General features: G+C 42.7%; 1 protein-coding gene and 1 long non-coding RNA gene across 2 annotated transcripts; one reads left to right on the top strand and one right to left on the bottom strand.

Moving 5' to 3' along the window:
* Positions 1–1,273: 1,273 nt before the first annotated feature.
* LOC115166260 (uncharacterized) lies at positions 1,274–3,730 on the bottom strand. The gene is made up of 2 exons (XR_003870295.1): positions 3,486–3,730; positions 1,274–1,517 (listed from the first exon to the last, which is right to left on the bottom strand). It is a non-coding gene; the product is annotated as an uncharacterized LOC115166260 (long non-coding RNA).
* On the top strand, positions 3,534–27,966 carry LOC115166259 (acetyl-coenzyme A synthetase, cytoplasmic). Its single transcript, XM_029720096.1, has 18 exons — positions 3,534–4,453; positions 5,850–6,045; positions 17,905–18,100; positions 18,348–18,420; positions 19,046–19,121; positions 19,543–19,654; positions 20,087–20,134; positions 21,699–21,836; positions 22,047–22,217; positions 22,640–22,773; positions 23,186–23,318; positions 23,550–23,606; positions 23,730–23,810; positions 23,965–24,073; positions 24,252–24,320; positions 25,354–25,530; positions 25,714–25,788; positions 25,904–27,966. Exons 1-18 carry the CDS (start codon positions 4,327–4,329, stop codon positions 26,029–26,031), a joined length of 2,100 nt encoding a protein of 699 aa, XP_029575956.1. The 5' UTR covers positions 3,534–4,326; the 3' UTR covers positions 26,032–27,966.

Below are 27,966 nucleotides of genomic sequence, written 5' to 3'. Positions count from 1 at the left end.
ACTGACAATTGAGATGTACAAACTATGGCATAAGGGGACGACAAGTGGGCGTAGTCAATATAACTATTTATTCAGCACTTTTGAAATGTACAGCGACAGAATTCAGAATATTGCCGTTCTTACAGTGTTCTCCCTGTACATCAAGTCAGAACCGTAGGATGAATGAAGGGGGCGTATAAGCAGACAATGAAAGCTCTTAAAGTATTCGATGATTTCTTTTCTCAAAAACAGGTTATAGGCTACATGTGCACCACCAAGTCAGAACAGTAGCTGAAATTAAGAGGTGAAAATATACCAAATTATTAGGCTGAGGCACATGGGCTACTAACAGCTTACTACACAACATAAACTTAGTATTATTTTTTTAGCTACAGTATACATATCTCCCTGGCATATTATATAATTTATTATGCACCAGCATACAAGACATTTGTGGACTCACCTTAGGGGGGAATCATGATGACGTCTGTGATCTTTAGGTCGTAGTTCTAGAAAGAGGCCTGAGTTCCTTATTTACAATTCTGAGTTGGATGAAAGCTCCCGAGTTTCCAGATGTCTTGAACTCACTAAAGTCAGATTTTGCACTTCCGAGTTAAGTTGTTTTGAGCAGGGCACAAATAATGCTTCATTAACAGCATGGCCAATGTTGAATGTTTGTCATTTTAAACTAGGAAAATAGACCCTTAATCTTAGACTTGGGACCACACAGTCACTCCATGGAATAGCAGTCTAATGATTGCTTTGCACTGCTTGCAGTTAGCCATGGATTCCTTCCAAACCACTCATTGTTGAATTTGCAATTTCCAACTTGTTGTGTAATGTTTATGTCCAATGGCCGATGAGCACCGATATGTTTTATCTATAATTTCTCTTCATATGACAAGGATTAAAAGGGATTTGCCAGTAGATTGTCGACTTGATTCATGATGACTGCAAGCTAAGATTTTGAAAGTATGATGTTGACATGATCAGTCCAATCAAAGCTACTGTAGATTTAACGGGATTTGACCTAATTTTATCTGTGTCCAATGACCTTTAGCCTTCTTGGATGGGCATTTCTAATTAACTCTATGGCAGCACCCAAGGGTCTAGAATCTTCGAAGTCTACCCTTAGACTTGCCGGTTACGTAGTGTCCCCATGAGTGACAGAACACTGAGCCAATCACGGCGCAACGCTCAGTATTTTCTGCTGGCTTTCCCCACCACCACAGAAAGCACCGAACTAGGCTGAAACACCTGCATTAGCTGCTTACTCAAGAAAACAAAAAAGAGACCATGTTTGTATGCGGCTTTATTAACTCAATCATATATATATATATTACATTGTTTGCAAACTGATATGATCAGTAGATCATTAGGACTGTGGTGGAGATTTGGGTGGACCTCTCTCCTGCTCCACAGAGTCCAGCAGAGATGTTGTAAAGGATTTAACGTCAGTGATAAGCTATCTATTGTTATAATAGTCGACAGCTTTACATCTCCTTTAGTAGCGAAACTATTTTGGGCTCTTTGTTCGCCTGTTGGAGAGGAAGGAAATAGAATAGAGTTGTCAAAAGAAAGGGACGTATCCCCTATCACTGACTAATACATACTGAACTAGGTTGAAAATATAGAGGTTAAGACCACGTTGTCGCAAATCTGGGACTAGCGCCGTTGCAAACTATCAGCACCTTTGCTAACTAGCATGGCTGGTCCCATTGTTGCAAATAGATATGATATATTAGAATCCTGTTGTCTTAACCTTTGTCTTCAACCTAGATAATGAACAGGATGGAGATGCTAATGCATGGCAGGGAAGAGAGAAGATGGACTGACTGACTGCAGTAGACCTCTTTTCCATTAGACCACGTACACCTTCATTTCCCTCTCAACAGCCTTCATTATACTACTCTATTGCCTATTTGTATTACCTTGGTCATGATTTCTTCGTATTTTTTTCTCCCTATTTTTTCATTATCCCACCCATGTTGTAGCTATTCTCACTGTATTACTGTATCTCTTCTTCTCATGCCTCATCCCCCCCCTCCCCCCGCCATCAGATCTGCTTCCTACCGGAGTTGAACGCTGTCGCCACCTGCTGTGCGTCTGACCAAACTTCACTGGTGCTCACCACCGTGCCCCACTCTCAAAAGGCTAAAATACAGTACGCTTCCCCTGCTTACACAGTGTTCCTTAACCAGGAACCAGGGACGCAACTTTCATTTGAATGTGATACAAAATAAGGCAACGTTGTGCTTTAGGAGCATGCAGACGCCTCCAAGCGGTCGGGTAGGCTGTTTGAAGTGTTTATCCAACTGGATAAAAAAAAATATATATATATATATATATATATATTATGTTGCCCACTTCTGAAACCAAAGTTGTGCCCCTGCCAGGCACAACAGATGTCTCTAGCTTAAATTGACAGATTTTAATGGGGATTTTTAAAATTATGTTACTTAGATTGAAGCACCAGCATGCACTAGCGGTTCTGGGGGGCAGTGCCCCTGTGACAACAATTTTGGACCCCCTTGTGGCCCCCCTAAGTGTGGAATATGAAATCATTTTTACATAACACATTTTTGCTATTGTTCTTTTTTTACATCCGTTATTAATGTAACTGGCCCCTCTAACAGTACAACTGGCCCCAGCTTGGCCCCCCCAGTTGAAATGGTCTAGAACCGCCACTGCCAGCACATCAATCGACTCTAGGAGTTTTTAAATAACTTATATAAAATACACTTTATGACAGTTATAAAACATTATGACCATCCTGTGTCACTGACTAAGAAATTGCACCTTATGAAATGTCATGAAGCATTATGACCATCTTGTGTCGCTTTACTTGGACAATTGTCCCAGCGTCGTAAGAATTTGTTCTTAACTGACTTGCTTTGTTAAATAAATAAATAATATCCTACTCCTGAAATATGCTCATGCATTCATCCCAGTCATCAGAATCAGAGCATTGGGGTAGGTGCATATCCGACAATGATGTGTGCAATTACAATGATAATTTAATATGGTCAATTTCAGAAAACTGTTATGTAACATGAACATAGTGTTGACAAGTAGGCTATGGTGTAAGTAATGTAATGTTTTGCCTTGTGTGGTAGAATTTGTGGGTTTATATAGTTGTCATAACCAGCCATAAAATAATGCACTATATGTCACAACAGGTCTAAATATGTCATGACAGTGGTATGACCATATTATAAAGGTTATGACAAGTTATGTCAGCTGTTATGAGATATTATGCCATGGTTATGACCCTGCCATAAAGTGTGATGATGCTAGGTGTCAAGTAACGTGTTACCAAAAAGTGTTAGCTAGCATGGCTAATTGAGGGACTGTCAGTGACTGACATAAGAGAAAAACGGCTGTTGCACAACCAAATGTCGAAATTTAACCTGGTGTATTCTACTATTCTTTACTCTCAATAGTAAATTGAGACCCCGAGTTCCTAAAATATAAATTAAGTGGCCGTGGTCCCTTTAAAAACCTACCTTCTCAAATATGGTCGGCTGCGGTGGTTGTGGGTCAAACGGAGTACACATCTGCGTTCCGCCTTATCTAACGAGGTTTTTTGGACGAACGGTAGACCACCTTCACTTCAGGGCAAAGCGGATACCCTTGCAGATAAAAATGTCATATTTCAGTATGAATGCAATAGGTTTTGTTTGAATGGAAGAAGGGTATATCAAGTCAAGTGGTGTTCGACCTAGCACGTCGAACAGAAAGGCTTTGTCTCGCAAGTCCCAGTCAGTCTTGTTTGCTTGCTACTTTCCTAGCTGCTAGGGAGCTGTTGTATGCTAGCTAAAACTTACAAGGATTTGAACTCTAGCCAGCTCAAACTAAAAATGCAGTTAACATTGAAACATTTTGCTTAGTGAAAAAGGGTTTTATATTTGAGCTTGACTATTTTCTAGAGATGGCTAGCTGATGTAGGTAGTTCGCTGCTAGTTCATTTCTTTGGGTTCCACTGCCTAGTAATATTGATTTGAATGTGCAACCAGCTAACGTTAGCTAGCTGTCTTTTTCTCAGTAGCTAACTACATTGCTTTATTAAGCTTCTTTAGCTACCATAGTTCTAAGCATTACCGTGGAAGTAGCTAGTTGACAGGCTAAAGAAGCATCCGCAGTAAAACAAGGAAGTAAATTAATTTGGCTAAGTAGCCCTTGTTTTTGTGCCATACCACTGGAGGCTGGTTTGATTTGTACGTTACTAGAGTTGCAGTGGGCAACATTTTATCCTCAAACCATTCTAGGTAACTTTGCCACCTGTCTCGTATTTCGACAGCTAATCGATAGGTAGCTAGCTCGTTAGGCAGCTGACTCGAGGGCAAAATGATTCCGGACAAAGCACCAAAGGAGGACGTTTTTCATGCAGGAGGAGCCTTGAAGAAGAATGCTCATGTTCCCAACTTTGAAAATTACAAAGAGCTCTACCTGAAATCCATTGAAAATCCAGATGGTAGGATTTCGCTACACTCGCAATAACATCTGCTAATTATGTTTATGTGACCCATATTTTTATTTGATTTCTACAAATGCACGTATCAAAGCCTTGTCAACAACTTGTGGAAGTACAAGTTTTGCATGAGCGAACACCTTTTCACTTGTTTAAAAAAAAAAATGATTTGCCTCTCAAGAAGCAAAAATGAATGTATACTGATTAGACACAGCACCTACAGCCAGTGAGCTCACTGACTCATAGAAATGAGTTTGTTTCAGAATGGGTGATTAACAATAAACTGTTCATAAATGCATCTACAACCAAAATCATTGTATTTGTTTCAAAGCATTCTCTTAGACCAAATCCTCGCCTGGAGTTGTGCATAAAGGCTAGAAGTAACATTGGATGGTCATTTATCATGGTCAAGTCATATTGATACCGTTTTTGTGAAGATGGGGAGAGGTATGTCTGCTTATAAATAGATCTGTGCTTTTGATACACAGATCAACTGTACTAGCTAGTTGTCAGGCCCTGATCTTGTCCCATCTGGATTACAATCCAGTAATATGTTAAGGTGCAGAAAAGAAAGACCTAGCAGCACGCCTTCCCCTAAACTGCATACCAAGAAATAACAACAACCATGCATGATAGTGTTACATGGCTGAGAAGTGAACTACTTCTCGTCTTTAAGAAAAACGTGTGAAAATGCTAACCCCTTGTATAATGTATTTGCGTACACTTCAAACATGCATGCCCCACCAGACACACCACTATGGGTTTCTTCACGATACCCTAACCAAAAACAGATTTAATGAGAGTCGCTCAGTTGTGTATAGAGCCATGTCGTCATTGAGTGCTCTGCCGCCAGAGGTTACTCAGGCAAAAAGCCAGTTTAGCTTTCAAAAACAAACATCTTGTATCACAGCGCCTATACTCTTTTTCTAAAGATTTAACTATACTCTGTATATGAATAGTGTGTAAATATGTTTCTTTGTGACTTCTGCGGCTGCATTTGCAGTAGCTGATGGGGATCCTAATAAACTAAACTTATGCCAGTAGGTCTTGTTTTACTTGGGACCCAACAATGTATACATTTTGCCAGCATATCCTTAATATTTCTGTGCTAATGTGCATAAAACACACCCCTTCCCTACTTGCCTGGCTTCATGCTCTCTCATATCTGCAGGGGTGGATAAGGATAGCTAGCCAACATCATGCAGTAATACTGTTTTTAAAAATCTGTAACATGGATGGCAGTTCATGAGTGTTTACACATTTGGAAATGTCACAATAATGCATCTGTCTGACATTTCTGTTCTTCCTGGTGGTGGAGGCTGCAGGTGGCCTTGCATGGTTGTCCCTTTCAACCACCAGTTAGTGGTCATCATAATAGCTCATTGTTTCCTTATTCCAGAATTCTGGGGTGACATTGCAAAAGACTTCTACTGGAAGTCGAAGCACACGGGCCAGTTCTTGGACTACAACTTTGACGTGAAGAAGGGGGAGATCTACATCAAGTGCATGGAGGGGGCCACCACCAACATCTGCTACAACGTCCTGGACCGCAACGTTCATGAGAGGAAGCTTGGGGACAAAGTGGCATTCTACTGGTTAGTGTGTGTGTGTGTGTGTGTGTCAAGGGGATTACGGAGGTTGTCAAAGCACTCTCTTGTTGGCCGTTCTATGGTTCTCTGATTGGGGGGGTGTCCCTCAGGAACAATGGGATGGAATGCTAGGAGAGGACGCTAAATGGTTCAACAGTGATCCTTGGTCCTTCGTCTCTTGCCTCATTGCGCATTAGTCATATCAAATATTTCCCCCCCCCTCCTTTGTGAAAGCTAGCCTCAGTTCAAAGATGTCCCTGTGAATGAATAGTGAATCCATGAGGACGAATGGGCTTCTAGTGCTGGATGGGTTATTTAGGGATGTGTTAGCTATGTGTGTTATGTTGGTATAAGTGAGCTTTGAAGTTGAGACGCAAAAATACACACATAAAATTGGTTGTTTGGATCCTGGCTGCTGATTGGAACAGCGTTCCAAGCCTTTTTGTGTTAGCGTCGCATACACACCTACGCCTGCTAATAGTTAAATCTGAAAATTATCACTGCGCCGCCATAAGAATGTCATGTTCCTGTCCGAATCATCTCTTGTATTTATCTCATCTTGTGGATTATTTCTTCTTGCTTCCAACCTAGCATTTAGTTTTTATTGGCCAGTCTGAGATATGGCTTTTTCTTTGCAACTCTGTAGTCTCAATGCATTGGTTTACGGACACCCAAGCTCCCAGTCACATCAAAGTTGAATTAATTTAGGTGTCTTGCAAATTGTACCGCAGATATTGGCTAATGATGAACAACATTAGGCCTACACATAACTTGTACTCTAGTGACTGAGCTTGAAATGCCATTCTCTGTGCTCATGACTTCTCAAGTGTGAAATGTCTGTCCCATCAGCCTGTTCATACCATTATTTTGGCCCTGCTACTTGTCTTAGTCAGTCCAATGGATATGTCCTTTCTTTAGGAATTACTTTTTTTGTCTCGGACTGATGTTGTAATAGGAAAGCCTATCGTCGGTTGCTAGGCTACTTTAGCTGTTTTTCTCCCTAAATGCTCTAACTTGTACTGTAGCTCGTTGTGTTTATTCTGTGCTGATGTAGGTGCTAGGCAGCCATGTTTTTTTTTTCTTCTATCCTCTGCCAACCTCTACAACAGTGGAGTGTTTCATCATCTTGACTGTGAGTGCTGAAAGTGTATTCATAGGACTGGCTGCCTTGACTTGTGTGTGTTTAGTCACACTCTGTCACCACCATGGGGAGGGGAACTAGTTGGATGACCTTGACCTGCCAGCAGTCGTGTGAGACTCCACCAGAGAGCAGAGTGAAGCTCATAAATAAACATCAATCTAAAAGGGAGGAGTGGACAGTCTATTGAGAAATCCATGTTGTGTGAAAGCAGAGCTTTGCATGGTTCTTTTTGTGCTTGCACATGAACAGTTGCGAGATAACAACAGTGGCCCTCTACAGTATCTGGCCCATTTGTTTCTCAATCTAAATTCACAGCCAGACCCAGAAGTGCTCTCTTTCCTTTATATTTCTTATTACACACAGCCTAATAGGTTTTGTCCCTAAATGCCCTAACTTTTACTGTAGTTCATTATGTTTATTCTGTGCTGATGTAGGTGCAGGGTGGTGATGTAGGTGCAGGGTGGGCCCCCCCCCTGTTAACTGCCAACCTCCACAATAGTGTTGGAGTGTTAGTCATCTATACTTTGACATCTTGACTGTGAGTGCTGAAAGTGTGTTTTGCAGCGGAGTATTTATTGTGTGTGTGTTTGGCCACACCCATGGGAAGGGGAAACTTTGCTAACATATGGAATTGTTTTAAGATCGTCATACCATGGATTATTTACCTATTTGATTTTGCATCCTAGGACCCCTCTAGGTATCAATACAAAAAAATACAAAAAACATTGAATTTGGCCTTTACTACTATAGCCCATAGAAATGCATTGAATAACACATAAATGGCAAAAGAGGCATTCAGCTTAATCACAAGGTTTTGACGTGTCTGTCCTATATCTAGGAGATATGAAAAAGCCCAGGAATTACAGTAACGGAAAAAAGTATTTGATCCACTGCTGATTTTGTACGTTTGCCCACTTACAAAGAAATGATCAGTTTATAATTTTAATGCTAGGTTTATATGAACAGTGATAGACAGAATAACAACAACAAAAATCCAGAAAAACGCATGTCAAAAATGTTATAAATTGATTTGCATTTTAATGAGGGAAATAAGTATTTGACCCCTCTGCAAAACATGACTTAGTACTTGGTGGTAAAACCCTTGTTGGCAATCACAGAGGTCAGACATTTCTTGTAGTTGGCCACCAGGTTTGCACACATCTCAGGAGGGATTTTGTCCCACTCATCTTTGCAGATCTTCTCCAAGTCATTAAGGTTTCGAGGCTGACGTTTGGCAACTCGAACCTTCAGCTCCCTCCACAGATTTTCTATGGGATTAAGGTCTGGAGACTGGCTAGGCCACTCCAGGACCTTAATGTGCTTCTTCTTGAGCCACTCCTTTGTTGCCTTGGGCCGTGTGTTTTGGGTCATTGCCATGCTGGAATACCCATCCACGACCCATTTTCAATGCCCTGGCTGAGGGAAGGAGGTTCTCACCCAAGATTTGACAGTACATGGCCCCGTCCATCGTCCCTTTGATGCAGTGAAGTTGTCCTGTCCCCTTAGCAGAAAAACACCCCCAAAGCATAATGTTTCAACCTCCATGTTTGATGGTGGAGATGGTGTTCTTGAGGTCATAGGCAGCATTCCTCCTCCAAACACGGCGAGTTGAGTTGATGCCAAAGAGCTCCATTTTGGTCTCATCTGACCACAACACTTTCACCAGTTGTCCTCTGAATCATTCAGATGTTCATTGGCAAACTTCAGACGGGCATGTATATGTATTCTTCAGCAGGGGGATCTTGCGGGCGCTGCAGGATTTCAGTCCTTCACGGCGTAGTGTGTTACCAATTGTTTTCTTGGTGACTATGGTCCCAGCTGCCTTGATCATTGACAAGATCCTCCCGTGTAGTTCTGGGCTGATTCCTCACCGTTCTCATGATCATTGCAACTCCACGAGGTGAGATCTTGCATGGAGCCCCAGGCCGAGGGATATTGACAGTTCTTTTGTGTTTCTTCCATTTGTGAATAATCGCACCAAATGTTGTCACCTTCTCACCAAGCTGCTTGGCGATGGTCTTGTAGCCCATTCCAGCCTTGTAAGTCTACAATCTTGTCCCTGACATCCTTGGAGAGCTCTTTGGTCTTGGCCATGGTGGAGAGTTTGGAATCTGATTGATTGCTTCTGTGGACAGGTGTCTTTTATACAGGTAACAAGCTGAGATTAGGAGCACTCCCTTTAAGAGTGTGCTCCTAATCTCAGCTCGTTACCTGTATAAAAGACACCTGGGAGCCAGAAATCTTTGCTTGAGAGGGGGTCAAATACTTATTTCCCTCATTAAAATGCAAATCAATTTATAACATTTTTGACATGCGTTTTTCTCTATATTTTTGTTGTTATTCTGTCTCTCACTGTTAAAAAAAATCCTAACATTAAAATTATAGACTGATAATTTCTTTGTCAGTGGGCAAACATACAAAATCAGCAGGGGATCAAATACTTTTTCCCCCCACTGTATGTAAAAATAGTTTTACACATTTTTAACCCCTTTTTTGGGGGTGGGAGGGGCACAACTACTTTGTTCGTGGGGTCATTAGTCTGTAGCCCAAACGTTTCGGACGTTATAGACAGAAGTTGACACATCAGCGGTATCGACTTCAGACGAGTCCCATGACACTTGTGGGGGGGTCGTAGAACAAAACAGAGAACGCCATCTGTTCGTGAGTCTTATCTTTCCGTAGAGTGATCATATTAATTTGTAGGCCAAACCTTTCGGACGCTACAGATGTTTTCGTGAGAAGACCAATGTTTTGAGATGTCTCCTGGTCTGACAAACAGCGCTGTAGCTCTGCCACTTTCCACCACAGATGCGGAAGGCCGACATCGGCGGGTGTGGTGGATGGAGACACAGACCATACAAAACACATCTCTAACTTAAACACAGATTTTGAGGAATCTTTAACTGATGTTATTTAGATTGACTCATGGGTCAATCAACTCTTGGGGGTTTAGGTCGGCTATTCTGTCCAATAGGCTATTTGAGCATAATGTAGGCCAGAGGTGGGGGTAGGGCTGTTGCCATGACCATATTACCGCCACACCGTCAGTCATAAAGGCAGTTAAATTCCACGTGACCGTTTAGTCTCGGTAATTAGGCTTCTCCAAGCTCTGATGCTGTTGATGGTCATTAGTAGCCTACCAAACTTGATAACTGCCTGGTACTCAGCACTCTATTGTCCCTCTAATCACTCTGACATCAATGCAAATGTAATAGGAAATCAAATCAAACACTTCATGAGAGCCCATGAGCACACGTTGCGCCACATTTCTGTAGGCTATGCAATTGTGTGAGGACTGAGTGATGGCCTCTATTAAAAAGAGGAGGATCCCATGAGCTTTCCATCGGCTAGGCCTACTGTATTTATTTCTCAACTTTCCCAATATTAAGCACATTGCTTTGCTTTACACCAGGGGTATAGCCTACTGGGCTGACATGAAAATGAACCACTGGAAATGTGTCCTCCAGTCACTGCTTAAGTGCATAGATGGCACATTTCTTTCTCCCCCTGCCGCTGTTTCGAGACAGGTGCGTGATAGAATGGAAAATTAAGTCAAAACAAATTTCACACATATTATTTAGTATATGTAAAGACAGGATTAAATAAAAAGTAGTCTGATGGGTGACAATATTAGCGTATCACTTGTGAATTATATATTCACTTGTCAATGATTATGGTCACACAAAGGGGAATGCCGCCAGGAAATTTGAGGCATTAGCAAGTGCTTGTCAAATTGTGAATGAGACTGAAGTGTGTACAGCCTGCACAAAAAACAGAGCTCATGCCTTTCAAGTGACTTTTTTTTCAAATAATCATTAGTGGCATCATGCAGCCTTACAATGTATTAAAAATGTAAACATATAGCCCAACGTTTATCACATCTAAAGTTGCATAACTCTAAATGAAGCATGTAGAGGTACCTATTTCTTTGTTAACCAGTCAACAAAGAATAGCTGCATTTGCACACTCCCTCAAATCATTTGGAGAAATTATCCTTCCTATTTTATTCAGCTTTTTTTAATTGTATTCTTCATACTATAAAATAATGTCATGGAATTCTAAGTAAATTAGTGTAGCCCACAGCAATTTGGCATCGCTAGATCAGGGCCTAACATAAGGACAACTCGGAGTATGCTATTCTGTTCTTCTGAGATGGACTACATTTTCTTCATATCATGCTTCTTTAGACCCGTCTAAAACAAACAATGGATTTATTGTGAAGGTGTAGGCTATATTCCATGGATTTATTTGACTTTTTAAAATGTAGATGTTCCAATGGTCTGCATCAGTGGCCTGTAGGCTGTGTGGAAGCCAGGAGATGCCGAATGTGTTTGTTAATTAACGGTCAATTACCGTGAGGCCGACCAGTTATTTGCTTGACAATCACCGGCTGACGAAATTTCATGACCGGCACAGCCCTAGGTGGGGACCCCAAAAATCTATCTTATCGAGGGGCTGCAGTGGCTCGTGGGTCTGCGTACCCACATCCACACATGTTGTCAGAGCCTGCCCTAGCCTTACGAGCAAAACATCTTAGCAGCCCCCCCCCCTTGACAGCAAAGAGAACATATTTAGTTATGTAACTAATTTCATGCAGTTCTACTAATTTGACATGGGGAGGATAGAACAATTCGCATTATTACAGCAAAGGTCCTGCAATTCCTTCACATTTTTTCATATGTTTGCAGTTTATAATATATCTGATGGTCAATGGGGCCCACCTCCCTTTTGGTAATTTGACCATTCTTACTACAAGTTTAGATGGTGTAGCGGCCAGCTAACTCAGGGTTTCTCAAACTCGGTCCTGATCCGCGAGGGGGGGGGAATGATCCCGCGGGCCATAGATTGTCCATCCCTGATGAAGGCCTATCAACAAAACCAATGGAGCAAATGCCATAACATTTCCACATGGATATAGCTGTTGACTTCTATGATGGCTTACAATGGCCAATGTGTGATGTTCAATGTAGGCCTACACTTCTTTTAAGCGTTATGCGTTGCTTGACATGAACCATTTTTAGGAATGTTTTACTTGTCCGAAAGCTCAAATTATAGGTGACTTGAAATTGCGCTATTGTGTTATTACAAATTTAAATGTATTATTATCATACAAAAATGTATGCTACCATCTATCTGCCTATTGGCTTATTTGCAAATTCAAGCCGGTCTCACAATAGGACACTTTTTGCCCTTCTAAGACAAAAGCTCGCTTTTCATAGACTGATATGTACAAATTTGTGTTTTTGTAGAAAGCAATGACTCCCCCATTGCTGACTAAAATTTGCTATAAGTGGGCTAGAAACGAACTAGCAAATAATATCAACAAATGTGCAAACTTGGCTGCACACGTCTCTGGTAACCTAGTGTTGTAAGTTTGTTGGACCAGTAACCGCAAGGTAGTTTGTTCGAAACCCCAAGATGACTAGGTGAAAAATCTGTCGACGTGCCATGGAGCAAGGCACTTAACCCTAATTGCGCCTGTAAGTTACTCTGGATAAGAGCTTCTGCTAAATTACGTGAATGTAAAATGCTCTGTGATCTCAGATGCATCTACTAGGACTTTCGGGCTGCAGGTGATGGGAAGACCGCTCGTGCCAGTGAAATAGAACAAGGCTACTCCGATGCGCTTCTCAGCCTACAAAAAAATGACATTCTGTTTTAAAGTGTGGTTACTGGGCAAGTTTGTTTCTCTGTTAAAGCACTATGTCCCTCCTAACACAGTTGGCCACGCCATCCCTGTGTGTGAACACTGGCCCATAACAGGAGCCCCAAGAGACTGCTGAGAAGTCAGAGCAAAGGTCACTTATCAAGTTCACCCATCTTTCCCACATTCTGCCCAAGGATGGCAATCTCTGTGCTATCCTAAAACATACTTTTACAGGGGGTGGAAAGCAGATTGTGAAACTCAGATTGCTTAATATTACACAAGGCTCGATGAATTGATGATAAAATAACTGACAATATAAACCAGCCAACGCCCTGTGAGAAATGTTCCCTGTAAACTGTGGTGCAACAAACCAAATCAGTGTGCATACTGCAGTTTTAAGGGCTTGTCCTTAGAGTTTGCCAGTCATGAGTTTTTCATTTTAAGAGGACATTTCAAGAGATAAATTCCTCCACAGCTCAGGCACATTGCTGAGTAAAGCAAAGGCAAAATGTCAGTTTATTACTTCAACCTTTGGCACATGAGACTTAGCTAGAATAGATCCATCGTGACCATGAGCTTTGTGAGCATGTTGGTATGAGTGAATGTTTTGAGTAGAGTTCGACCGATTTATGATTTTTCAACGCCGATACCGATTATTGGAGGACCAAATAAAGCCGATGCCCGATTTTTATATACACTGCTCAAAAAAATAAAGGGAACACTTAAACAACACATCCTAGATCTGAGTGAAAGAATTAATCTTATTAAATACTTTTTTCTTTACATAGTTGAATGTGCTGACAACAAAATCACACAAACATAATCAATGGAAATCCAATTTATCAACCCATGGAGGTCTGGATTTGGAGTCACACTCAAAATTAAAGTGGAAAACCACACTACAGGCTGATCCAACTTTGATGTAATGTCCTTAAAACAAGTCAAAATGAGTCTCAGTAGTGTGTGTGGCCTCCACGTGCCTGTATGACCGCCCTACAACGCCTGGGCATGCTCCTGATGAGGTGGCGGATGGTCTCCTGAGGGATCTCCTCCCAGACCTGGACTAAAGCATCCGCCAACTCCTGGACAGTCTGTGGTGCAACGTGGCGTTGGTGGATGGAGCGAGACATGATGTCCCAGATGTGCTCAATTGGATTCAGGTCTGGGGAACGGGCGGGCCAGTCCATAGCATCAATGCCTTCCTCTTGCAGGAACTGCTGACACGCTCCAGCCACATGAGGTCTAGCATTGTCTTGCATTAGGAGGAACCCAGGGCCAACCGCACCAGCATATGGTCTCACAAGGGGTCTGAGGATCTCATCTCGGTACCTAATGGCAGTCAGGCTACCTCTGGCGAGCACATGGAGGGCTGTGCGGCCCCCCAAAGAAATGCCACCCCACACCATGACTGACCCACCGCCAAACCGGTCATGCTGGAGAATGTTGCAGGCAGCAGAACGTTCTCCACGTGCTGTCACGTGCTCAGTGTGAACCTGCTTTCATCTGTGAAGAGCACAGGGCGCCAGTGGCGAATTTGCCAATCTTGGTGTTCTCTGGCAAATGCCAAACGTCCTGCACGGTGTTGGGCTGTAAGCACAACCCCCACCTGTGGACATCGGGCCCTCATACCACCCTCATGGAGTCTGTTTCTGACCGTTTGAGCAGACACATGCACATTTGTGGCCTGCTGGAGGTCATTTTGCAGGGCTCTGGCAGTGCTCCTCCTGCTCCTCCTTGCACAAAGGCGGAGGTAGCGGTCCTGCTGCTGGGTTGTTGCCCTCCTACGGCCTCCTCCACGTCTCCTGATGTACTGGCCTGTCTCCTGGTAGTGCCTTCATGCTCTGGACACTACGCTGACAGACACAGCAAACCTTCTTGCCACAGCTCGCATTGATGTGCCATCCTGGATGAGCTGCACTACCTGAGCCACTTGTGTGGGTTGTAGACTCCGTCTCATGCTACCACTAGAGTGAAAGCACCGCCAGCATTCAAAAGTGACCAAAACATCAGCCAGGAAGCATAGGAACTGAGAAGTGGTCTGTGGTCACCACCTGCAGAACCACTCCTTTATTGGGGGTGTCTTGCTTAATGCCTTTAATTTCCACCTGTTGTCTATTCCATTTGCACAACAGCATGTGAAATTTATTGTCAATCAGTGTTGCTTCCTAAGTGGACAGTTTGATTTCACAGAAGTGTGATTGACTTGGAGTTACATTGTGTTGTTTAAGTGTTCCCTTTATTTTTTTGAGCAGTATATATTTGTAATGACAATTACAGCAATACTGAATGAACACTTTTATTTTAACTTAATATAATACATAAATCAATTTAGTCTCAAATAAATAATGAAACATGTTCAATTTAGTTTAACCTCTCTGGGATCGTTCGGGACGCTAGCGTCCCACCTCGCCAACAGCCAGTGAAATTGCAGGGCGCCAAATTCAAACAACAGAAATCTCATAATTAAAATTCCTCAAACATAAAAGGAATTATACACCATTTTAAAGATAAACTTCTTGTTAATCCAGCCACGGTGTCTGATTTCAAAAAGGCTTTACAGCGAAAGCACACCATGCGACTATGTTAGGTCAGCGCCTAGCCACAGAAAACCATACAGCCATTTTCCAACCAAGGAGAGGTGTCACAAAAGTCAGAAATAGCGTTAAAATGAATCACTTACCTTTGATCTTCATCTGATTGCACTCCCAGGTCTCCATGTTAGACAATAAATGCTTGTTTTGTTCGATAAAGTTCATCTTTATGTCCAAATACCTCCTTTTTGTTCGCGCGTTTAGGCCAGTAATCCAAATGCACAAAGCGCGAGCACAAAGTCCAGACGAAAAGTCAAAAAAGTTCCATTACAGTTCGTAGAAACATGTCAAACGATGTATATAATCCATCTTTAGGATGTTTTTATCATAAATCTTCAATAATATTCCAACCGGACAATTCCGTTGTCATTAGAAGGGAAAGGGAACGGAGCTCGCGCTCACGGCCGCGCGATAAACAACTAAAGGCTTTCAGCTGAGCCACCTGCTTAGTGGTCTTATTCTCTCCCCTTTCACAATAGAAGCCTGAAACAACTTTCTAAAGACTGTTGACATCTAGTGGAAGCCTTAGGAAGTGCAATCTGACCCCATAGACACAGGATATTGGATAGGCAATCACTTTTTAAAAAACTACAAACCTCAGATTTCCCACTTCCTGGTTGGATTTTTCTCAGGTTTTTGCCTGCCATATGAGTTCTGTTATACTCAGACATTATTTTAACAGTTTTGGAAACTTTTTAGTGTTTTCTATCCAAATCTACTAATTATATGCATATCTTACCTTCTGGGCCTGACTAGCAGGCAATTTACTCTGGGCATGCTTTTCATCCAAAATTCCAAATGCTGCCCCCTATCCTAGTGAGGTTAAATAATGCAAAAACACAGTGTTGGAGAAGAAAGTAAAAGTGCAATATGTGCCATGTAGAAAAAGCTAATGTTTTAAGTTCCTTGCTCAGAACATGAGAACATATGAAAGCTTGGTTCAATATTCCCCGTTAAGAAGTTTTAGGTTATAGTTATTATAGGAAATATGTCGTGTCGGCTATTTCTCTCTATACCATTTGTATTTCATATACCTTTGATCGGCTATGAAAAGCCAACTGACATTTACTCCTGAGGTGCTGACCTGTTGCACCCTCGACAACCACTGTGATTATTATTATTTGACCCCGCTGGTCATCTATGAACATTTGAACATCTTGGCCATGTTCTGTTATAATTTCCACCCGGCACAGCCAGAAGAGGACTGGCCACCCCTCATAGCCTGGTTCCTCTCTCTGTTTCTTCCTAGGTTCTGGCCTTTCTAGGGAGTTTTTCCTAGCCACCGTGCTTCTACACCTGCATTGCTTGCTGTTTGGGGTTTTAGGCTGGGTTTCTGTACAGCACTTTGTGACATCAGCTGATGTAAGAAGGGCTTTATAAATACATTTGATTTGATTTGACTATTGGATCTTTTTATAGGCACTATAGTATTGCCAGCCTAATCTCGGGAGTTGATAGGCTTGAAGTCATAAACAGAGCTGTGCTTCAAGCATTGCGAAGAGCTGCTGGCAAACGCAGGAAAGTGCTGTTTGAATGAATGCTTATGAGCCTGCTGCTGCCTACCACCGCTCAGTCAGACTGCTATATCAAATCATAGACTTAATTATAATATAATAAACACAGAAATATAAACCTTTGGTCATTAATATGGTCAAATCCGTAAACTGTAATTTCGAAAACAAAATGTTTATTTTTTCAGTGAAATATGAAACCGTTCCATATTTTATTGAATATTGCTGTTACATTGCACAACCTTCAATGTTATGTCATAATTATGTAAAATTCTGGCAAATGAATTACGGTCACACAGTTCGCAAAGAGCTAGGCGGGCCAAACTGTTGTATATACCCTGACTCTGCTTGCACTGAACGCAAGAGAAGTGACAATTTCCCTAGTTAATATTGCCTGCTAACATATAAATTTCTTTTAACTAAATATGCAGGATTAAAAATATATACTTCTGTGTATTGATTTTAAGAAGGGCATTGATGTTTATGGTTAGGTACGATTGAGCTTTTTTTCCGCGAATGCGCTTTAGTTAAATCATCACCCGTTTGGCGAAGTTGAAGTAGGCTGTGATTTGATGATAAATTAACAGGCACCACATTGATTTATATGCAACGCAGGACAAGCTAGTTAACTACACATGGTTGATGATATTACTAGGTTAACTAGTGATTATGTGAAGATGGACTTAACTTTTTTTTTTAATGCTAGCTAGCAACTTACTGTGGCTCCTTGCAGCCACAAGGTCCTTTTGAAGCTGCACTCGCGTAACAGGTGGTCAGCCTGCCACGCAGTTTCCTCGTGGATTGCAATATAATAAGCGTCCAAAAGGCCGGTTTTACCAATTTGTTATGAAAACTTGAAATCGACCCTGGACATTGGCATCCCGGCAACATGACTAAAACTATGGCCATCTTGGTCGGGAAAACATCTCTACAAACATTATGTATGATACATCTCTGTTGTTGGTCCCATCACAGGGAAGGGAATGAGCCTGGCGACGTGATGAAGGTGACCTACAGAGAGCTGCTCCAGCAGGTGTGCCAGTTTGCCAACGTGCTCAAGTCCCAGGGGGTGAAGAAGGGGGACCGTGTGTCCATCTACATGCCCATGGTGGTAGAGCTGGTGGTGGCCATGCTGGCCTGCGTCCGCATCGGGGCTGTGCACTCAATCGTGGTGAGTAGCTAACAGCCGCCATCTCAACCATGTCTGGATGAGGCCTTTAGGTACATATCATACCAGTCTGATTTAGACGCCGACTTAAGTGCTAAATGGATGGAATAGCCATTTTACCAGCTTTTCCTCGTACAGATTTCGAAGGAACAAATCTATCTACACACACACCCTACAAGGCAAACACTTATGCACACACTGCACAGTGTATTTGATTAGTGTACTTGTGTTTTTATTTGTGTCGTTCCAGTTTGCGGGCTTTTCAGCAGAGTCGCTGTGCGATAGGATCCTGAACTCCCAGTGCTCGTTGCTGATCACGGCCGGTGAGACTGCAAACTAAACTGCACTAATAATGAAACTCTTGTTAGATGGATTATAGTGCCATAGATTATCCCATGACCTCCTAATCCTCGGTTTTAATTAGCCCAGCTTTATTTTTCTCATAGAGAGCCCAGTGTATAGACTTGCCAGATATTGATCTGGAGTGACGCTAATCGTATAACCGCCATAACCATAGCCTCTTTAGATGGGGTTCCTTTGTGTGCGCCAGTGGGGCGGCAATTTCTCCCCTCTGATAAAGACTGTTGCTAAGGGAAATAAACGTTTTTTTTTTTACTATTAAATTATACTGGAACCCTAGACGTGCGATTTGGGATTGTTTGCCATCTGAAAACCCTCAATACTAAAATGTTTTGCCACTTAGCTATACATTTAATCTAAGACGGAATCATTCCTTTTCATAGTCAGTGGGTTTCAAAATATCAAGATGAAGATTGTTCCCGGGCTGTGACGGGTTCATGCCAGTTCACTGACAGTCACATCTTACAGTACCAGTAACGTCCTGTCTATGGCAATAACTGCCCTGCCTTTCTCTCATTGTTCGGTGTGTGTGTGTGTGTGTGTGTACCCTTTCACCTCATCCATTCTGAACTCCCCCCTCCCTCTCAGATGGTTTCTACAGAGGAGATAAGCTGATCAACCTGAAGGTGATCGCTGACGACGCGCTGCAGAAATGCAGGGACCGGTAAGGGCCAAGCTTTTCATGACGCACTGCTTTATCTGACTAGCTCACAGGAGGTTGGTGGCACCTTAATTGGGGAGGACGGGCTGGTGGTAATGACTGGAGCGGAGTCAGTGGAATGGTATCAAATACATCAAACACATGGTTTCCAGGTGTTTGATTCCATGCAATCCGTTCCAGTCGTTATTATGAGCCGTCCTCCCATCAGCAGCCTCCTCTGGACTAGCTAGTCGCATTTACACACTTCTACTCGCTTTGCCCTTCCTGAAGAGATGGTTTGTCTTGGTATTCCCAACAACACATGCCCATGCTTGCCTCCATTAGATGTCTCCTTTGTGTGTTTACCTAGAGAGGGTTGTGAAGACTTTGTTCATGTGAATCACGACTCTCTTCTTTCTCTCCCCCCCCCTTCTCCGTCTGTCAGAAGTTTCCCAGTTCAGAGGTGTATCATGCTGAAACATCTGTCCAAGGAGGTGGAGGCCGCTCCCCTGGTCTCCCAGTCCCCCCCTGCCAAGCGGACCTGTCCCGACCTGCAGGTGAGACCAGCAGCAGAAGCCCCACTGTCCTATTCATCAGGGAACACCATAGTAAAAGGTTTTGCAATGGAAAATAAAAATGGGTGTTGCTTATTAAGATCAGGTATTCCCTCCCTTTTTCTTCCAGTTGGTGCCTAATGAATACCACCCATTTGTTCACAGGGCAGGTCTATAAACTTTACCACATGCTACTGTTTAGTTAATAATGGCTTAAGTTGTTATCCCTTTAATGTAAACTCCCTCCTGTGTTTTTTGTTTTTCCACTTGTATTTCCTGAAACAGTCGACGCTTTTGCCTTCTTCTTCCTTGGTGTTTGTATAAGTAGTCCCTCTGCAAAGCCTGTACGGCTTTGTCTCAGATGTCACAGTTCAAATGACATGAACCCTTTTTTTTATGTCTGTTGAAATAACCGTTTCTATTAACCCCTTCTAGCAGGAGAAACAGAAAGACGGCGTAAAGAAAATCCGGCCCGTCCCTCAGGTATTTCAGATATCCCTGAGCTTGAATTTCTTGTTTCCTTTGGGTTTTTTAACACCTTTCTGTCTGATCCTCTTCTCAGCGGAAGAAGTTACACCTATATTAACACCTTAACTGCTGTCTCTAGAGGGTCTCTCTCTGTCAGTGTCTGTCTGTGGTCTTACTAACAGCACTCTGCTCACAGCTGGTCCGGGGTCCTTCTCTGCCTGGCTTTAGCCTTTACTTTTAGCTATGCTTAAGTTAAGATGATAAGATCATTGGGTTTGAATTGACCTGAAAGCAACACTGAAGAATAAACAATGACTAGAAGATTTCAAATGGTAATTGACCCCTGACTCACCGTGTAGATGTAGTGTATCAATATTGATCTCTCATGCCGTCATTGGGGCCTTTCATTTCCTGCTATAGATAATGGCAATATTTCTCTTACTGTGACTGTGCAGCACTGTCAATATACACTGAGTGTACAAGATATTAGGAACAGTTGCTCTTTCCTCGACAGACTGACCAGGTGAATGCTATGATCCCTTATTGATGCCAGTTGCTATATCCACTTCAATCAGTGTAGATGAAGGGGATGAGACCGGTTAAATAAGGATGTTTAAGCCATGATACAATTGAGACATGGATTGTGTATGTGTGCCATTCAAAGGGTGAATGGGTCAGACAAAATATTTAAGTGCCTTTTGAACGGGGTATGGTAGTAGGTGCCAGTCGCACTGGTTTTAATGTACTGCATGAACTGCAACGTTGCTGGGTTTTTCACGCTCAACAGTTTCCCGTGTCTACCTAGAATGGTCCACCACACAAAGGATCTTCAGCCAACTTGACACAACTGCGGGAAGCATTGGAGTCCGCGTGGGCCAGCATCCCCGTGGAACGCTTTCTACACCTTGTAGAGTCTATGCCCTGACGAAATTGAGGCTGTTCTGAGGGCAAAACGATGCAACTCAATATTAGAAAGGCGTTCCCAATATTCTGTACACTCGGTGTATATCAGTATATGTGCAACGCTATCAATGTGATGCACATGTATGGCATTTTTCAGAAATACTATGACGATAAAAGTTGGCTGGAAACGCAGGACCCCACCCATAGTTTAAGAACATCTGTACCGTATATTTTGTTAACCCCGCCAGTGACGTTTAACCCCCAAGAACAGCAGCTTGAGAGATGCATTTGATTATGAATTCTGGAAGTTCCATTATTTGCTAACTTCTCTCACCATTGTTTCACAGACTGCTCAACAATGCTGATTCACTTAGACTTGAATTCCTGGCCTCTCACTTTCTTATTCTCTCTCTTGTTCTATTCTTTCTTGTCTAAGCGGCAGGTTTGATTTGACCTGATTTCTGATTAAGCGATTTTAAAAGCATTTAATGCTTCTCCCTACTGCTTAATATGAGCGTTGTCTGTTAGGCTTGGATGTTGCTCTTACTGAATAGAATCAGTTGAATGAATCATTATTGTTGATGCGGTCTCTCTCAAGGGCTGTAAACATTCAGCTCTCCGTGTCACCCGGTCAGTTATTTTGTGTGGGGTTTTTACCTGTGTGTGGTTCCGCCAGGTGCCGTGGAACCCTGAGGTGGATCAGTGCTGGCGCAGCTTGCTGAGTGGCGCGTCAGACGAGTGCGAGCCGGAGTGGTGTGACTCTGAGGACCCCCTTTTCATCCTCTATACCAGCGGCTCCACAGGGAAACCCAAGGTGCACAATATCACACGCAACAATTACACTTAGTTTCTGTGTCTGTGTGTCCACTCGGGGAACCTAAAGTACACGTCTTCATCTTTCTCGGTTTCCAGTTTGTTTGCCTCCCCCTCTCTCTGTCTCTTCAAGGTTTTTTGCGCTCTGTTTTTCTTTCTTCACATGCAAGTCGGTGCCGCCGTCATGATCATGTGTGTCTCTTCTCGTCAGGGTGTTCTACACACCGTCAGTGGCTATATGCTCTACGTGGCCACCACCTTCAAGCTGGTGTTTGACTACCAGCCTGACGACGTGTACTGGTGTACGGCCGACATCGGCTGGATCACGGGCCACTCCTACATCACCTATGGACCCCTGGCCAACGGGGCCACCAGCGTCCTGGTGAGTGGAGGGCCCCACAGGCTTACTACTGTCATTAGTTCCGTATTTTGTGCAACAGGTTTATAGTATCGTATGATTTTAAATGGTGTCAAAAACCTCCATAGTCCATGTTGACAAGCTGTATAGAGATATTTGTTGTAGCCAAGTCATGGTTTTGTGACTCATCTCATACAGCGACTCATTAAAATGTCTTCTGATAAAAAAGTTGTGTAAACCGGAGGAGAGCGATCAAAGGAAATGTTATTTTCCACCTCTTCTTCCTCATGTAGTTCAGACAGCATTCTCTTTGATATCAGACAGCCAATGATGGCTTAGTTTATGATCATAGAGTTGTTTTGACATTATCTGCCTCCGACTCTGTTTGGTGGTCATTTTGTGACTGCCTCTGACTCTGTTGTGATGTGAATCTGATCGGTGTCCAGTTCGAGGGTCTGCCCACCTACCCGGATGTGAGCCGCATGTGGGAGATAGTGGACAAGTACCAAGTTACCAAGTTCTACACGGCGCCCACAGCCATCCGCCTCCTCATGAAGTATGGCAGCGAGCCCGTCCAGAAGTGAGTCTCCACACACTTGGCTCATACACCCTGTTTCTAACCAGAATTGTGTTCATTAGGGCACACTGTCGCAAAATGTTTTGCAACAGAAAACAAAACTGTTCTAATTGGACAGTACTACCTGGTTTGACCCCGTTTCAACCATTTCTGCCCTATTGAACACAACCTAGTCCTGAAAATGACAGGACTTCATACAGAAAAAGGGTCAGTGTCTACAGATGGGGCTATTGAGTGCTCCATCTGCTTAAATGATCCTTTAAGTACGTCGACTATGTCGACGGTCTGTTTTTGCCTTCTCAATATACTGCTATATACACAAATGCCTGCGTGTTTGGTTTTGTCCTTTTGTGTGAGTCTATGGGAGTGTGTCTTCCAGGTTAACACGTTCCTTCCCTGTGTGTGTGTGTGTCAGGTACAATCGGGAGTCTCTGAAGGTGCTGGGGACGGTGGGGGAGCCCATCAATCCAGAGGCGTGGCAGTGGTACTACAGCGTGGTGGGGGAGAAGAGGTGCCCCGTGGTCGACACCTTCTGGCAGACTGAGACCGTCAGTACCCACTTGTTTGTTTTTAATGAATTGGTCTTTCTCTGAATTCAGCACACACAGCTGTGTTTCTATTAGTAAAAATAGAAAACAATAACGGCCAAGGTGGCTTTCTTGCGGCATCGACATCTCTCCTCTGTTTCTGTCACTGTAAACTGTAAATACTGAAAGGTAGTTTCATTTTGTCCTTTTGGTGTGTGACTGAATCTCTCTTTCCATTTGTTTTTCTCTCAGGGTGGCCACGTGTTGACTCCTCTTCCTGCTGCGACGCCCATGAAGCCTGGCTCAGCTGTAAGTGTTACGTTGATTCTATCAAGTTCTCCATTCCTGCCCACTAAGATGCTGCCTGCCTCCTGTCATTATGAAGGCAGAGTCGGTCTAATTTGCTCTCTGGTCTTTCCCCTCCACCACCAGACCTTCCCTTTCTTTGGAGTTGTCCCAGCCATTTTGAATGAGTCTGGGGAGGAGCTGGAGGGACCATGCGAGGGTTACCTTGTAAGAAAACTGTAGAAATTACCCAGTACTTTAATTTAGCTGCAAACTTAATTAATTCTCATATTTGTAATATGTTGTCGGCATTTTAATTAGCTTTTCAATGCTTTTTTTTTTTTTTACTTTGGACACCCTTGCATCTTGTCCTCCTCCTCAGGTGTTCAAACAGCCCTGGCCAGGAGTCATGAGGACTGTGTATGGGAACCACCAGAGGTTTGAGACCACCTATTTCAAGAAATTCCCTGGATACTACGTCAGTGGTGATGGTAAGATGAGGCTAACATGGTCCTGAGCACCATCGTGACTGATGTTTCTAGAATACCGCACAAATATCTATTCTTTAAGTGGCATCATATTATAGACTCACAATTTAGTTTTATGTATACTTGTTTAAATCAAGACCCTCTGTAAACGGCACTTATGTATTAAGGTTTCCCCCCCCAGGTTGCCGTAGGGACAAGGATGGGTACTACTGGATCACAGGGAGGATGGATGACATGTTGAATGTCTCAGGTCAGTACTATCAGTTGGCGCTCTGAAATGTAATGCATAGTGTTGGTATGTCTGTACTATGTGGTCTCTTGTTCTGCCCTCTGCACTACTGCTAATGGTGGAATTCCCCTTTGTGTTGTAGAACATAACACATTATGCACAGGATACAGAAGATGTAAACTGTACAGTGAAATGGTTACTCGCATAGTGGAGTCTTTTTTTTGTTGTTGTTTTTAGTCTTGTAGCTAGCTAGCTAAACAATATGCCGTAATTCCAACTCTAGTGCAGAGTTCAAAACAACTGTGAACTCGGAAATCTCCGACTTCAGTGCGTTCAAAACAACTGTGAACTCCCAACTGGGGAAAATCTATTTGAACGGTCATCCAACTCGGAATTCCAACTCGGGAACTAGAGCTCCGACTTTCTGACCTGAAGATCTCTGACGTCATGATTTGAACTAGTATTTTTAAGAGTTGCCAGTTCTCCCACTCTGTCATGGATGCCCTTAGTTTGAAGATGTAATCCAGAGACAGGAGTTTTATATAACAACCTTCTGCGTTCTCGTTTGGACACTATCCGCATTTGGCACTCCTCTCTGCTTCCGCTGGGCATTCCACTGATTTAGAAACTCGGGTCAACTTTTCACGTGACAACGGCACCATTTCTTCCCACAACTGTCATCGGAGGACTCTACAATGAGTGGTTCAATGAAAAATGTCTTTAACTAAATCCGGGATTTCCTCATTGTCTGATTCATTTTCAGAATCATGAATAGTGTTCTACTGTCGTGAAATATTAGATAAAGTCCTCCAAGAAGGTCTGACTGAATGAGACAGAATGTTACCTTACATGCTCCAGCACTGAAATATGATTCAGAGATAAGTAGACTGTTGTACTATATTCCTGTCAATGGAGTGTACGCATATCTGGGTCATGTTAAGTAGGGCACACTGTAGCACAATATTTTGCAACAGAAAATGAATATCTGTGTTGGACAAGTTAAGCTAGTACCTCCCCATTTCTAAAGGTTTTCTCCCTACTGAACACACACCAGGCCATCTGCTGAGCACGGCGGAGGTGGAGTCGGCCCTGGGAGAGCACGCGGCGGTGGCCGAGGCAGCAGTGGTGAGCCGGCTGCACCCTGTCAAGGGGGAGAGTCTCTACTGCTTTGTCACGCTCACCGATGGAGTCGGCTTCAACCGCACCCTGGAGGCCGAGCTCAAAAAACAAGGTGTTTGCATGCGTGTTAGGCCAAGAACTGCCGTTGAACATGACTAAGGGGATTGTCCTCGAAGGCGCCATCCTTGTTTACATGCATCTCAGAGACCGTTGGTTCCTGTGTTGAAGCAGATGAATTAGAACTGGGATTGAGGATGTTCAGATGACTAATGCTGTGCATTATCTGTTGTGACAGTGAGAGAGAAGATTGGTGCCATTGCCACCCCCGACTTCATACAGAATGCTCCAAGTCTTCCAAAGACCAGATCAGGTGAGAGAATAGCACATATGATGCAACATTTTACACTATGATTTGAAAGCCGTTCTGAATGAGAGCTTGTAATTGCGTCATTGACCAAATTGCCTTTCTTCCTCTGTTTATACAGGTAAGATTATGCGGCGCGTGCTACGTAAGATTGCCCGTAACGAGCAGGACCTTGGGGACTTGTCCACGCTAGCTGACTCCTCGGTCATCGAGCAGCTCTTCCTGAACCGCTGCTGTGGCGCAGTGTGAGCTTCCACCTGCAGAGGTAGCCAGAGAGCCTGGCCAGGGCAAAGCTGGAAGGAAGGGGAGGAAGAGTTGCAGAAGGAGATGCATGCATTAAACTGTAGAGCCTTCACTGTGGGCCTCAAGCCAAAACTGGGTTTGAGGAAACGCATCCCTCTAGTTTGTCAGGAGTTCTGTTCTCCCCAGTTATGAAGTACAGTTGATGTACTATTAGATTCAAAGTTTGCTTTTTTTCCATTTGAACTATGTAGACTTTTGTCATTTTGTTTTATTTTCTTTGCAGCTTGACATAGCATCGCTATGTGTGTTTTGTGTCTGCATGCTTGAAATGTTTTAAGTTGATGTATTTTCTACCCCCTCTGTAATCTAAAGACAGAGGGTGTTTGTTAGTGTGTACATCTCTTTTAGTCTGTAAGTGTGGGATGATTGTACTAGGGGAAAAAAGGTCACATTTTGAAAAAACAACTTAAGGACGCATTAACCTTTTATGGCGCCTACCTACTGCTCCCGATGCTGTGGTAGAACGTTGCTGTCATTCATGAGCAAACGTCATGGGGGGGGGGGGTCTGACATATTTGGCATCGATGCAAGGATCTGTTATTGCCCTTTAGGCCATAGGACTTTGCTTATACATGATTGTAGTTCTAATGAAGACTTGTTTATTTAAAAGTGGGACCAAACATAAAATGCAGGACCCATTTAGATTTTTTAAATGTATTTAATAGCAAAACTGTCAATGTGTTCATGTGCCAACATAACATTGAAGCTGGATGTTATAATCGTGTCGGTTAAAAACAAAAATGTTTGTTTTGAAATAACTTCTGGTATTAGGGCCTGGGCAAAAAAAATACGTTTTGCAATTTTATCTTTTTGTTGCCCCTTTGTATCAAAGCGACATGCAATAGCTCATTTTAAATTGACTTGACTACTTCATGTGATCTAGTTTTAGTGGTCATTATTTTGGATGAAACCTGGGTTGTTCACTAGGCACTAAACTGTAGAAAACAGAGGGATTACTAGGACTTTTTAATTTAACCTTTATTTTATTAGGCAAGTCAGTTAAGAACACATTTCTTATTTGTCCAATAAGAAATGCTCAATTTTGTCCTCTTGCAAAACGTTTAAAATGTTTTCTGTTGCATACCCTGATGAATACAACCCTGTCCTGGGCATGTTGGAGTGCTGTAATAATTTTATTCATTCACCTGCATCTCTCATCTCGCATCTCTTTGTGCAGTTTGTCTTGACCTTTCTTACATTCTCCAGTAGATGGTGCTACAACATGTGTTTTCTGAAATCCTCAGGTTCCTCAACTCTACTACGTCTTTTCCCTGTAGTGTTCTTCTGTATAGCCAGTTTGATCTGTCAGTCAGCAGACAGTTCAATGGATATTATATGCACACGATGATAGACCTATACTGTGTCCACGTTCAGTGTCTGACTGAACGTGACATGATGCATAGCATGGATGTGACGGTATTGTTTAGTTAGAAGCAAATCTCTAGGAGACATTAGTATCACAGGAATACTACTTTATGCTCTGCTGCCTGTCGAAACAAATCCGTGGACTACTTATCTTTCTTGTCGATAATTTAGCATTTTCTGCTATAATTGGCATTATTTTTCTTCCAAGGGCACTTGGATACATTATCATAAGATGAGTTAAGAAGTCCTTAATCGTTGCCTGTTTTTTTAGTTTTTTTTTAGTATGGCATCTATTTTACATATAGTTTGACTTGGTCTGAAAATAACGTGTATTATTTAAAAGTGTGAATGCATTATAGAATACCGGTATGCTGTAAATTAAATAATTCTGCAGATTGTGTGTGTGTGTACATGCGTCTTGGCCAGGTGGTCATTGTAAATGAGAATAGTTTTTTTCAATTGACTCCTCTGGTTAAATAAAGGTCAAATAAAAGGCGTATTGTCTGGCTTGTTGAA

Source organism: Salmo trutta, chromosome 28 (assembly GCF_901001165.1).
Source record: "Salmo trutta chromosome 28, fSalTru1.1, whole genome shotgun sequence".
In the NCBI taxonomy this organism is placed as follows: Eukaryota; Metazoa; Chordata; class Actinopteri; order Salmoniformes; family Salmonidae; genus Salmo; species Salmo trutta.
The sequence above is the reverse complement of the archived record's forward strand: the minus strand, read 5'-3'. Positions and strand labels throughout refer to the sequence as shown.